The sequence below is a fragment of the Bombina bombina genome, chromosome 6 (assembly GCF_027579735.1).
Source record: "Bombina bombina isolate aBomBom1 chromosome 6, aBomBom1.pri, whole genome shotgun sequence".
NCBI classification, from domain to species: Eukaryota; Metazoa; Chordata; class Amphibia; order Anura; family Bombinatoridae; genus Bombina; species Bombina bombina.
This window is the reverse complement of record NC_069504.1, coordinates 411,887,642-411,900,668: the sequence shown is the minus strand read 5'-3', so window position 1 is coordinate 411,900,668 and position 13,027 is coordinate 411,887,642. Positions and strand designations below refer to the sequence as shown.

At 39.4% G+C, this 13,027-nt stretch overlaps 1 protein-coding gene across 3 annotated transcripts in view; it reads left to right on the top strand.

Annotated features, from left to right (window-relative positions):
* TCERG1 (transcription elongation regulator 1) overlaps positions 1–13,027 on the top strand; it is a 178,723-nt gene that overhangs the window by 81,182 nt on the left and 84,514 nt on the right. For all 3 annotated transcript variants that reach the window (XM_053717150.1, XM_053717151.1, XM_053717149.1), the window contains 3 exons: positions 3,045–3,134; positions 4,682–4,800; positions 6,361–6,511. In XM_053717150.1, coding sequence (XP_053573125.1) covers positions 3,045–3,134; positions 4,682–4,800; positions 6,361–6,511 — 360 coding nt within the window. The remainder of the gene's footprint in view (positions 1–3,044; positions 3,135–4,681; positions 4,801–6,360; positions 6,512–13,027) is intronic.

Here is a 13,027-nt window from a genome sequence, read left to right as displayed (position 1 = left end):
AGAGTTTCCGAGCTTTTGACTCTGCAGTGTGATTGCTCCTTACCTTATTTTTCAGGTGGATAAGGCGGTCCTTTTTACTAAGCTGTGATTTATTCCTAGGGTAGTATTGGATCGCAATATTAATCAGGAAATTGTTGTTCTGTCCTGTTGAACTAATCCTTCTCAGAAGGAATGCCTGTTGCATAACCTGGATGTTGTGTGTGTGTTCAAAAATTTTCCTTCAAACACTTAAAGATTTTGGGCAATCCTCTGCTGTGTTTGTTGGTTTCTCTGGTATGCTTATGGGCCAGAAGGCTACTTCTACTTCTCTTCTCTCTGATTGAGAAGTGTTATCCGGTTAGCTTATGAGACAGCTGGACAACAGCCTCCTGAGAGAATTGCAGCTCATTCCATCAGGGCTGTCTTCTTCCTGGGCTTTCAAAAATGAAGCTTCTTTTGAACAAATTTGCAAGGCAACCACATGGTCTTCATTTCATACCTTTTCCAAATTCTACAAACTGGATTCTTTTGCCTCTGCTGAGGCTTCCTTTGGGAGTAAAATTATTCTAGCGGTGGTACCTTCGGTTTAGGTCCACCTGTCTTGTTCTCCCTCCCTTTCATTCTGTGTCCTCTAGCTTGGGTATTGGTAACCACTAGTAATTGGAATGAAATTGTGAACTCTCCATGCCATACAAAATGTATGCTTACCTGATAAAAAAATTTTTTTACCGGGCATGGAAAGTCCCTGACCCGCCCTTTTAAATTTAAGACGGCAGTTTTTTTAATACAAACTTCAGGCACCTCTATAGCCTTGTGTTATCTTTTTCCATTTTCCTTTGGCCGAATGACTGGGGATTATGGGTAAGGGAAGTGACACGTAACAGCTCTGCTGGGGTGCTCTTTGCCTCCTCCTGCTGGCCAGGAGTTGAATAGCCCATTAGTAATTGGAATGAAATTGTGGACTCTCCATAATCAGAAAGAAAAACTTATCAGGTAAGCATAAATTTAGTTTTTGCTTGATAGTTATATAAACAGTACATATACTTGTATAAATAATACAAAAATTAAATATGTTCCCCCTTTTTTATGTCATTTGAAATGGACGGTTTTGCCTGTTGTATCCCCACCTATGCTAAAAATTAAAAGTAGTTATAGAAAAGTTATGAAAACAAGAACATTTTGGGAAAAAAATCACGTCACAGAGAGATACTAAAATGCTCATTTTCCATTGTTTGAAGTATCGCTGTGTAATAGAAAATAAGTTAATGAAGTCTGCTCCCTCTGAAAGCTTAGTTCATTTCATTGAATTGTAGTTTGAATGAACAGAAGTCTTTATTTTGGATACAAAATGAAACCTAAATAATTTCTCATATTTTATATTCTGCAGCTGGTATGACAAGACATTAGAAACTAGGAATGTGCATTTGAAGTTTTCGGATGCCTCTGAATGCAAAAGAAAGGGGCCACTTGTAGCATTCAGCTCTTTTTTAAGCCAGTTTTCCAAATTGTGAGAATGCAACACACAAAGATCTGGAGTTACACAGATCTTAGTTTGTTGAACTTTCACAAGAAGAAATCCGGCTCCAATAAGAACGTTGTGAGTGGCCACCTTCTGCATTTGGAGGCTTCTGAAACCTCTGAATGCCTATTGGACACAGATTAAAGGGAAACTAGTTTTACAGTACCTTGTCCCTTAAACTGATTTACCATTATGAAGAGTATAGGTTTCCAAAAATTCTATACAGTATTTAAAAAGAAAAACAAATGCTACTCCTGTTCAGTATCCATTAGATAAATTTAATAATGAGATGTAAAATTAATACACCTGGGTTTTTTTTTTTAGTGTTTACAGTTTCTGGCTTATGTTTTATAATATTTTTACCAACTAGATTTACGGCATTTTACAGCCAACAGTACAGTCTAATTTCCATTGTTGTTGTAATCTGCTAATAACTAGGGATGTGCAAATATTTGTCATTCGTCAGTGAAACAACGGCAATGAGCTCATTTCATCACTGGATTTACTGGAGTACAAGATTACACATCTGTGCAAATCCTGATATTTCTATGTTGCACTTGTATTCTAATAAATCCGGTGCCAAAATGAGCCGAATGCAGCAGACTGTTTTCCATTTTCAGCATTTGTCTCACTCGCAAATGGACATCCCTAGTAATAACAAGCATCTCCATTAGTCTATGGAGATTTTATGTTACCACCAGTTCAGTTTACAACCACAATTGAAACCAGGACTATATATTTTATGTTATTCAAAGTAATATTTAGTTTCACATAATGGTACTTTTGCAGACTTTAATGCTACTTTACTTAAGACAATTTAAAGGGACAGTAAACCTTAAAAAAAAATGTTATATAATTCTGCACTATGTGCAGAATTATATAACGTTTTTTTTTTAAGGTTTACTGTCCCTTTAAGTATAATGTTCAATAATATGTCAATTTTTATTCTAAATTATTTACAAGAGTAAACTAAGAGGCTTCAGTGCTTGGCACACAGAATTTGTTGCAACCTTATTATAATTGCAGGATTTTTTATAGTTTCAAAATGTGTTAAATATGTACAACGTAAAAAGAATAAATAACTTTAATGGTAAGGTCATATTTTAGGATGTGTTTATAGTGCAAATGTACCTTTTTAACTAATAGCTTGGGTAGAAGTATAACCACTAGCTTTGCAATTGAGCTTTTGAGCAGTAAAAGGTTACACAAAACTCAAGATACGTTTTTAAACTTCAAGGATTTCTTCTGATGTGGGTTTTAAATGTCGCTCAGTAGTATGGCTGTTTTAATGAGTTATTAGTTGTAAGTTGCCTCTGTAATTATGGGGAAGTGTTTGGAACCAATTAGTGTAAAAAATTTGCTATCCTAACCTCCCACTGATCTTCATTTATTAATGATGAAAACTTCAGCACAGGTTTCTGTTATGTCCTCTTTTTTACCAGGTGTCCTGTAGATTTGAAACCAAGCTGCTCAGTCTGTTTGCATCCCCAGTTTAATTGCAATGAAATCAGTCCTAATATTATGGATTTGTTCTATTTCTTTTAAGGTTTCAGCATTTTCAACCTGGGAAAAGGAGCTTCACAAGATTGTATTTGACCCTCGTTATTTACTGCTTAATACTAAAGAACGGAAACTGGTAAAAAAAACAAAAAAAAAAAACTTTATACCGGCTTGCTGCTTTTTTTTTTTTTTTTTATTTATTTAAGAACAAAAAGTCATTTTCCGAATACAGATATAAACCACATTTTAATTGTTCTTTAAGATTTGTTTAGCCTACCTTAATTTTTTTTATAAAAACACACACATATATATATATATATATATATATATATATATATATATATATATATATATATATATATATATATATATATATATATATATATATTCCACAATTTTTCACCTTCTAAATACAACCCATTTTAATGTCTCACTTTTAAATATATATTTTTTTTTTTTTTTTTTTTTTTTAACTTCTCAAATTTTAAAAAAAATATTGTATATCCTGGTTTCTCTTGGTATTCAACAAGGAATATCAGATTTTACTGGAATCCTAGAAGTAAAAAAAAAAAAAACCCACATGGAATTACTTCGCTGGTTCACACAGTACATTCTTGGGGCCTCAATGTTATTGATAGTAGTTATTTCAGTATATACTATAACAATTTAGTTGAGTATTGTTTTATTCAGTATTGAAGGCTTAGCTAGTATTCTCTTCAAAACTGAATTAAGCTATACTGCTCTGTTTTTAAGTCAAGTCCCTTTAGATTTACTAGTTTAAAATGTTGAATCTAGAAGTTAATCAACATTCAACAAATTTTTGTGTATGAGACTTTATTTGTCCTTACAAAACATAACTTGGCTTTTGCTCAAATCATATTTTTCTGTTCTTCAACAATAAACATTATTTGACAGTGCTGTTCTCCTTTTTGCAAAGTTGTTAGCCATGCCTGTGTTTATGATTTAATCTATTCCTTACAGCAATGAAGTGAACTCCTATGTTTTGACCCCTTAGGGAAGGCTGTGTTCTCACAAGCACAGAAATTGGCAGAAGTTTCTCAAAAAATGAGATTAATATTTAGATACAAACCTATATGAAGGGGGTGAAAGCTAAGGTATGTTTTGTGAACCACATTTTATTCTTACATGGTCTTGCTATATCAGGGATGTCCAACCTTTTTAAAAAGGGGTGACACTGGAGATTTTTTTTTTCCTCTACAGGACTAGTAAATCATTTTAGAAAGTCTGTTCAAACAAATATACTGTATATTTCAAATGAACAATCCTTAAGCATCCAGACACCCAAACATCTATTGGATCTTCTTAGAGGAGATACTTAAATCCACTTTAGAGATCAAACTAAAATTTGACGCAACCTCAGACCGCACACAAGCAGCATTGTCTAGTATGCAGTTCTGCAGAATTCATTTGTGGTTTACAGATAGAGAAATTAACTTGTTTGGCTTTTGGTTGGACAGCCCTGTGCAATATCATTTGTCACTGTCTTTGAAGGCATTTGTGCATCTTTTTCACAGTTCATTTTGATATATAACCAACAATTTAAAAATTTTACTAGTGTTGTTCTTCTCTTTGTTTAAATAGCATATAGCTGCAGAACATGTATCTATAAACTTTATATGTGTTTTTTATATGTTCATTCTAAACCAATTTATTTCTCTTTAGGTTTTTGACCAGTATGTGAAAACGAGGGCAGAAGAAGAACGCAAAGAAAAGAAAAACAAAATTATGCAATCTAAGGATGATTTCAAAAAAATGATGGAAGATGGAAAGATTAATTCAAGGTTAGGCATTCTCTTATCTTAGAGACATTAAACAACTTAAAATTATATTTTTCTGTTGTCTTAAGAAGTGGATTGCTGTAATTTTTTTTTTCAATATCAAACTCTACCTACCACTTGCCTTGTTTGAAGAAGCCAATCAGGACTAATGAAATAGACACAGCTTGACTTTAATTTTCTTAGCAAAACTTCCATTATTATCTAATTTTTTCCTGGTGTGGCCCATTAGGGACAGATATGTGTCAAGTCTGCCATGTGTGCATACATTCCTCAGAATTGGTAAACCAGTTGGTTGGACAAAGTAAGTAATAAGTGTTTTGCAAAGTTGTTTTTACTATGTGTAATTTTAAATAATTTATACTACAACCTGTGTGTTTACTGTTTCTTTAAATGTCATAATTTAATTCTTGTGCTTCCCTAATCTAAAGCATTTTGTGTATATAATGTGATTGTTAGGGGTGTAGCTTTTCAAAGTATGTATAAGGACAACTTAAATATATATTATATAACTTGTTTAATAAGAGGCTGCAGGTTTAGTTTAAGTGATCATCTAATATGACCACAATTATTTAATCACACTGATTCAGAACACTGATTCACTGTCCAATTCAAAAATCCTAATTCACTAGTGTCTGATTTTAAAACAATTTATGTATTTTAGCCATATTATATATCCGAATATGTAAGGTTGAAATACAGCTTCACACTGAAGTCTTTTCATATTTACAGGTAGTAGGAAAACCCCAATCTCCTGTTAGTTGGGATCCATCGGGTGGAGTACATGCTAGTATTGACAGTTTTAGTTCCTGATCATTCAGCCCTCACCCTCAGGAACAGTGCCTACATTATGCATATGAGTATTGGTTGATCAACAGATATAAGTAAATGGCTTTGACGTAATGATAAGGGGATACCATGTAGGGGGCATTCTAATCCATATATAATGATGCAGTTCTTAGGTGCCGTTTGATCATTGTGTATATAAGGGTCTGTAGTCCCTTAGGGATTCAGTACCTTCAATGATGTGGCTCTTTTGAAGCTCACCACCTACTGTGTACTCTTTATCTTTTCTCGGTAATTTTTCTGCCTTGATCTGTGGGCTTTCTAGCCAGATGATGCTTCTAGTTTAGCGTTGTGATGCTGAAATATTTTTCGCCGTTTCTTAAATCCTATTAGAAATAAACTGAAGCTTCTACTTTGATTTAATATTTGTTGTATTGCATGTCTTTCTTTATATTTCTCTCTCTAAGAATAGTTAGGTGTAGTCCTAATTATCTTAGCATCAACTTTGGTTGCCTGTAATGGATATTTGTGATTTTAATGTTTGCGTTCTACAATGTTTCTAAAATCAATTTAGCTGCACTCTTACTGTGATCAATGACAATTAAAAATAGTCATTTCAAAGCTACCTGTTAATTAAATACCAGATTTTATTCATTGTATGTACATACTGCTATCTTCTTGACACTGTTTTAAGAGCATATTTACTTCAAAATACAGGGCAGTTTACATTTTTGTTTTTATTTTCTTATTTATATTTTATTTTATGTATTTCATATACAGAACTACATTTAGTGAGTTTGCAGCCAGATACGCCAAAGATGCCCGGTTCAAAGCCATTGAAAAAATGAAAGATCGTGAAATATTATTTAATGAATTTATGGTTGCTGCAAAGAAAAAAGAAAAAGAAGATTCCAAAAACAAAGGGGATAAGGTATGTGCACTTTCTTAACAAGACTGCTCCATCCAAGCCCTTGACTTGAATTCAGTGGGTGCAAGGGTAAAATATATATATATTTCATTATCTACTGGCCCAAAAATGACATTCAGTTTTAATGTGACCCACACTGATTTCTGCCACTGCCCAGGAGAATTAAAATGGTTTCCTCAAATTCATAGGTTAAAACTCAGAAAAACAATGTTGGCTAATATCTGTCTCAAAGACACAGTATTATTGCATCTGTCTCTTTGATATTGTTCAGTTTTTCGAAAAAGGCAAACTTAATAACTGAATATTTATGAGCAAAATAGTCACAGTGCATAAAAAGATACATTAGTAAGCAAATTGCACAGTGCAAACAGATTAAAGTAAAAAGGGAAAAAATAGCAAAACCTATTTATCATAGTTTTCTGTCCGAATGGTTTTAAAAAAAAACAGTTTTCTTTCCCATGGCGTGGGGAGTCCACAACTTCATTCCATTTACTAGTGGGATATTCAACTCCTGGCCAGCAGGAGGAGGCAAAAAGCACCCCAGCAGAGCTGTTAAGTGTCACTTACCTTACCCATATTCCCCAGTCATTCTCTTTGTCTCTGTCAAGGGAGGATGTGCAAAGATGGTCTCTGAGAAGATTTAATCCTTTTATGGGTACTTTTCCCTGCAAGCAAGGATTTGGGGTTATGCTGTGCCCATGCCAATCTCTTTAGTAAGAGTAATGGTGGCTATTAGCAGTTAGAACGGTTGTATTTGCTTTATTTCTAACATTATTGCTACTCCTTTATAGAAAGCCAGGGTTGGTTGCTCTGTTCTTTCTTGCATCTTCAGGTCCCTGTCAACGACCAGATGAGGTTGACGCACTTGGAGCTGCTGTGACTGCTCAACAGCAGAAGACCCTGGAGGGTAAGTCCTTTTATATTTCTACAGGAAAAAATATCATGGAAAAGGAGATGGTCAGGGACCTAGTGGGACCTGCTTCCGTCACGAAGGGTCGCCTTTTTTATACATATCTTATAGTTAGGATATGTTGCGGCTGAGCAGTTCACTGGTCTACAACCGGTGTGAGGGATATTATGCCACTGCCTTTACCTATTAAGGGGTCAGTTTTCATAGTAAGACCCAGGCTGTGTGGTACCTGTGTAACTTAGCGAGTTACGGTTTTAAGGCTCTCTTTCTATCCCTGCATGGTCAATTTTATCCAGGAGCACGAAAGTATAAGGTGTTATTTGGGGCGGATCAATGAAAATTTAAAACTTTTTTTCCTCAGTAGCATTGGGACTTATATGGTAGTTATGGATATAACAGAGCGTCTACACTCCAGCTCCTTTTTTCTTCCATGTTCCTCATTTGCAAGCTACGTTGTATGTGTTAAACTTATGGAGGCAATCGCAATGCGCTCCCTTTTGTCTCTCTCTGTGATGGCTTCTCAGTTAATGAGGACACCACCGACTGGTTTAGTGAGTCTTGCTTTGTGTGTGTTTGTAGGCGATCGCAAAAACACACCATTATCACAGATTAGTCAGTGCGTTCTTTCTCTTAGCAGCAAATCATTCGGCTAGAGAAGACGCAGATGCTAGCTATATATCGGATTATCCTTCCCATATAGGAGGTTTATATTCATTAATGGTTGTGGCATTTTCTTAGCCAGTATGAGCTTCTTGGCGTTTTTAGTAATTGGCGCCTTGGCTCTAAACGGTTTTTATTTGCGCCTCCATTTTTTTTATCTGCGTGCTTCACCTCAAGATACTGCTATGGAGTTTCTTTTATGGAAACTCCGGTGGGTGCTCTCATGAGAATTTTACAGAAATTAAGACTGTAGTGTTGCTTTTGACACTTAGGTTTTGTATATGTAGTGTTGTTTTCTTAGCGCTGAATACTGAATTTTCCATCTTAATGGGAGGAGAGTCCACTGCTTCATTAATTACTTGTGGGAATTAAGAACCTGGCCACCAGGAGGAGACAGACACCCCAGCCAAAGGCTTAAATACCTCCCCCACTCCCCTCATCCCCAGTCATTCTTTGCCTTTCGTCACAGGAGGTTGACAGAGAAGTGTCGGAAGATTGGAGTAGTCTCTTATGGATTGTAGTACTCTTCGAAATGGGTGAAAGTTAGAGTTCAGAGATGCAGGGCGAGTTCTTCTGCGAAACCATCCCGAGTCATGATTAACAACTCCTTAAGCAATCAGCGTTGAGTTTTGCTGCCATAGATTCTGATAAGATTGTTTCATTTTATACACATATAACGCAAGAAGACAGGGTCACAGTGTGTCTCCTTTTATCTGTATAGAATCATGGGTTAATATCCCTGGAAAGGGGATTATTAAATGGGGGGATAATTTCTGCATAATATTTTATTGTGTTTGATGCTATGTCATGTGTGAGATAAGGCTCTAGCAATGTGTGAACAGTCAGGCGTAAGATCAGCGCGGCCTTTTTTAGCGCGTTTTTTCTATAGTGCAGGGTGTGGCCTCTTCCTCTTTTCTGATCAGCTATTGCGGGAGACGTATCGGCTTCTCTTTGGTCTTGGTCATAGGAGGTGGTGAGTGCCCCGGCCATTGGTGTATAAAGCTACCATTTTATCTATTTAGTCCATATTAAATGCATAAGCTATGGAGGACTCTGATCTGTTAGAGAATACTCCCTCTTTAATTAAATCTAATACCTGTGTTTATTGTGAAGAGGTAAAGGTTGATCCGCCTGCTCAACTGTGTTCCACGTGCTTGATAAGATTGCAATGTCTAATAAGAATAAGATATATTTAGTACTACTGAGCCGTCCACCGTCATCTCGGATTACACATGTAACTCCCCAAGGTCCTACGGGGCCTCGTGGCTGCCAGATTTGCTGCCCAGTTGCAAGAAGCAGTTTCTTCAGCTTTTCATGCCCTACCACGCCATGCGAAGCGAAAGACAGTCTTCCGTCCCAGTGGTCATCTACTCCGTTGGATGTGTCTCAGCCTGAGAGATTATCAGAGGACGCCTCCGGCTCGTCGGAGGGGACCCTCTCTGGGACAGAATCGGCGTCTTCAAAACCTCTGACTATGGAAGAGCCAGGTTTTAAGTTTAAAATGGAGTATTTGCGCTTTTTACTGAAAGAAGTGCTTGCTACGTTGGAGGTCCAGGAACCGAAACTTCCGGAAGAACTTTTGATCCCTAAACTAGATAGGGTTTACGAGGACAGGGTGGTGCCTTTGACCTTCCCAGTGCCCGTGAAGATGGCCACTATTACTGAGTGGGAGAAACTGGGCTTGTCCTTTTTCTCCTTCTACCTCTTTTAAGAAGTTGTTCCCTGTTCCGGACTCTCAGCTTGAGCTATGAGGTGCCATTCCTAACGTGGATGGAGCTATCTCCACGCTCGCTAAGCTTACGACTATTCCCCTTGAGGATAGTTCATCATTCAAAGAGCCCATGGATAATAAGTTAGTCCATGTTGAGAAAGATGTTTCAACTTGCCGGGTGGGTTTTCCAACTACAGCTGCAATTACTTCGGTGGCAGGGACGGCTACCTACTGGTGTGACGCACTGTCTGCTATGGACAAGGTGGAGACTCCACTCGAAGGGATACAGGAAAAGATTAAGGCCTTATGGGTAGCTAATTCCTTTATTTGTCATGCAAACATGCAGGTTATTCGCCTGAATGCCAAAACATCAGGTTTCTCTGTTCTAGCCCGTAGGGAGTTGTAGTTAAAGTCGTGGTCGACTGACATGACTTCCAAGTAGAGGTTACTATCCTTCCCATTTCAGGGGAAAGTCCTTTTTGGCCCAGGCCTGGACTCTATAATATCCACGGTCACGGGAGCCAAGGGTGCTGTCCTCCCACAGGATAAGAAGCCTAAGGGCTTTACTTTTCGTTCGGACAAGTCTGCTGCGAAGGCCGAACATTCCAAGGGATCTTGGAAGCTGGCTCAATCTTGGAACAAGTCCAAGCAGAACAAGAAGCCTGCTGAGACAGTCGGCATGAAGGAGCGGCCCCCGATCCGTCTCTGGATCGCGTAGGGGCAGACTATGGTTTGGATAAGAAAAGTACAGTATCCTTGGGTTCTGGGGGTTATCACCCAGGGTTACAGGATATGGTTCAAGACTCATCCGCCCAGGGGCAGATTCCTTCTGTCAAACCTATCCTCAAGACCAGAGAATAGAGACACCTTTCTAGAATGCATCAGGGATCTCTCATCTCTTGGCATAATCATTCCAGTACCTCTAGCAGAAAGGGGTCTAGGGTACTATTCAAAGGTTTTCGTGGTCCCAAAGAAGGGCTTGTTCCGCCCAATTCTGGACCTAAAGTGCCTCAACAAGTTCCTGTCAGTACCATCATTCAAAATGGAGACGATCAGGTCAATTCTACCCCTACTTCAAGAGAGGTAATTTATGACAATAGACCTGAAGGATGCTTACCTTAACATGCCCATACACAAGGACCATGTCAGGTTCCTAAGATTTGCTTTTCTGGACCAACACTTCCAGTTTGTGACCGTACCGTTCGGTCTGGCGACTGCCCCAAGAGTCTTTACTAAGGTTCTGGGAGCGCTGCTCGCGGTAGCGAGAGCCAGAGGTATTGTGGTGGCTCCTTACCTATATGATATTCTGGCCCATGCTCCGTCCTGCAGTCTTGCGGAGGACCGCTCAAGGGCTCTTTTTCTTCTCTGATCCCACGGATGGAAGATGAACGAGGGAAAGAGTTCTCTGGTCCCCAGCAACAGGGTGGAGTTCCTGGGTACAATAATAGATTCCATATCCATGAATATATTGACAGACCAGAGACGTGCCAAGATTGCGTCCAGCTGTCTTGCCCTTCAGTCCTCCTCACGGCCGTCTGTGGTCAGGTGTGTGGAGGTGATTGGGCTCATGATATACAGCATAGATGTCATTCCATTCACCAGGTTCCATCTCAGACCTCTTCAGTTATGCATGTTGAGACAATGGAACGGCGATCACTCGGATCTATCCCAACAGATATCTCTGGACAACCGAGTGAGGGAATCCCTCTCTCGGTGGATCTGTCTGGGACAGCCTTCTTGAGGCCATCCTGGGAGATTGTGACCACGGACGCAAGTCTATCAGGATGGGAAGCTGTTTGGGGTGCCAGACGGGCACAGGGCAGCTGGACTCGAGAGGAGTCAACTCTACCGATAAATATTCTGGAACTTCGATCGATATTCTACGCTCTGAGGGCTTGGCCCCCACTGGGGTCGTTCAGATTCCAGTCGGACAACATTACCTCAGTGGCTTACATAAACCATCAGGGGGGACAAGAAGCTCCCTTGCCATGAGGGAAGTATCTCGGATTCTGGAATGGGCAGAGACCCACAACTGTTCGCTCTCAGCGATCCACATTCCGGGTGTGGACAACTGGGAAGCGTATTTTCTCAGCAGACAATAGTTTATTCCAAGGGAATGATCTCTCCATCCCGAAGTGTTTATGGAGCTTAGCAACAGATAGGGGACGCCGGAGATAGACCTCATGGCGTCCAGACTCAACTTCAAGCTACCTAGATATGGGTCGCGGTCCAGGGATCTCCAGGCGGAACTGATTGATGCCTTGGCGGTCCCTTGGGAGTTAAATCTAATTTACATATTTCCACCTTTGCTACTTCTCCCTCGAGTTGTGGCCCACATCAAACAGACTTCAACCATTCTGATTGCTCCGTTGTGGCCACGGAGGACGTGGTTTGCGGATCTGGTGGGGATGTTGTCATCTCCTCTATGGAGGTTACCCTGTCGCAGGTATCTGCTAATGCAGGGTCCTTTTTTCTCCACCAAAATCTCGATTCTTTGAGGCTGACTGCGTGGAGATTGAACGCCTAGTCTTGGCCAAGAGAGGGTTCTCACAGAGTGATTGACTCTCTCTCTCATTCAGGCCAGGAAACCGGTCACTCATCGCATCTATCATAAGGTCTGGAGGACCTATTTATCCTTGTGTGAGGAACATGGATATCCCTGGCATAAGATTAGGGTATCCAGGATTCTGGCTTTTCTTCAAGATCTTTTGGATAAGGGCCTTGCCGCTAGTTCCTTAAAGGGACAGATTTCGGCCTTATCAGTTCTGTTACACAAGAAGCTAGCGGGGCTTCCTGATATTCAGACTTTTGTTCAGGCTCTGTCCAGAATCAGACCGGTTTTTAGACCGTCGGCTCCTCCCTTGGAGCTTGAACTTGCTCTTGACATTTAAGTTTCTTCTGGCTATTGCATCGGCTCGCAGAGTCTCTGAGTTAGCGGCCTTGCAACATGAACCCCCTTTCTTGGTTTTTCAGGTTTTTCATGCCGATAAGGTGGTGCTTCACACTGGGTTGGGATTTCTTCCCAAGGTGGTGTCTGATTGGAACATCAATTAGGAGATAGTAGTTCCTTTGTGTCCTAACCCTTCTTCGCCTAAGGAAAGGTTGCTTCATAACTTGGATGTGGTTCGAGCCTTGAAGTTTTGCCTTCAGGCCACAAAAGATTTCAGACAGACTTCTTCTTTGTTTGTGGTGTATTCAGGGAAGTGTAGGGGGCGGAGGGCCTCTTCCACTTCATTGT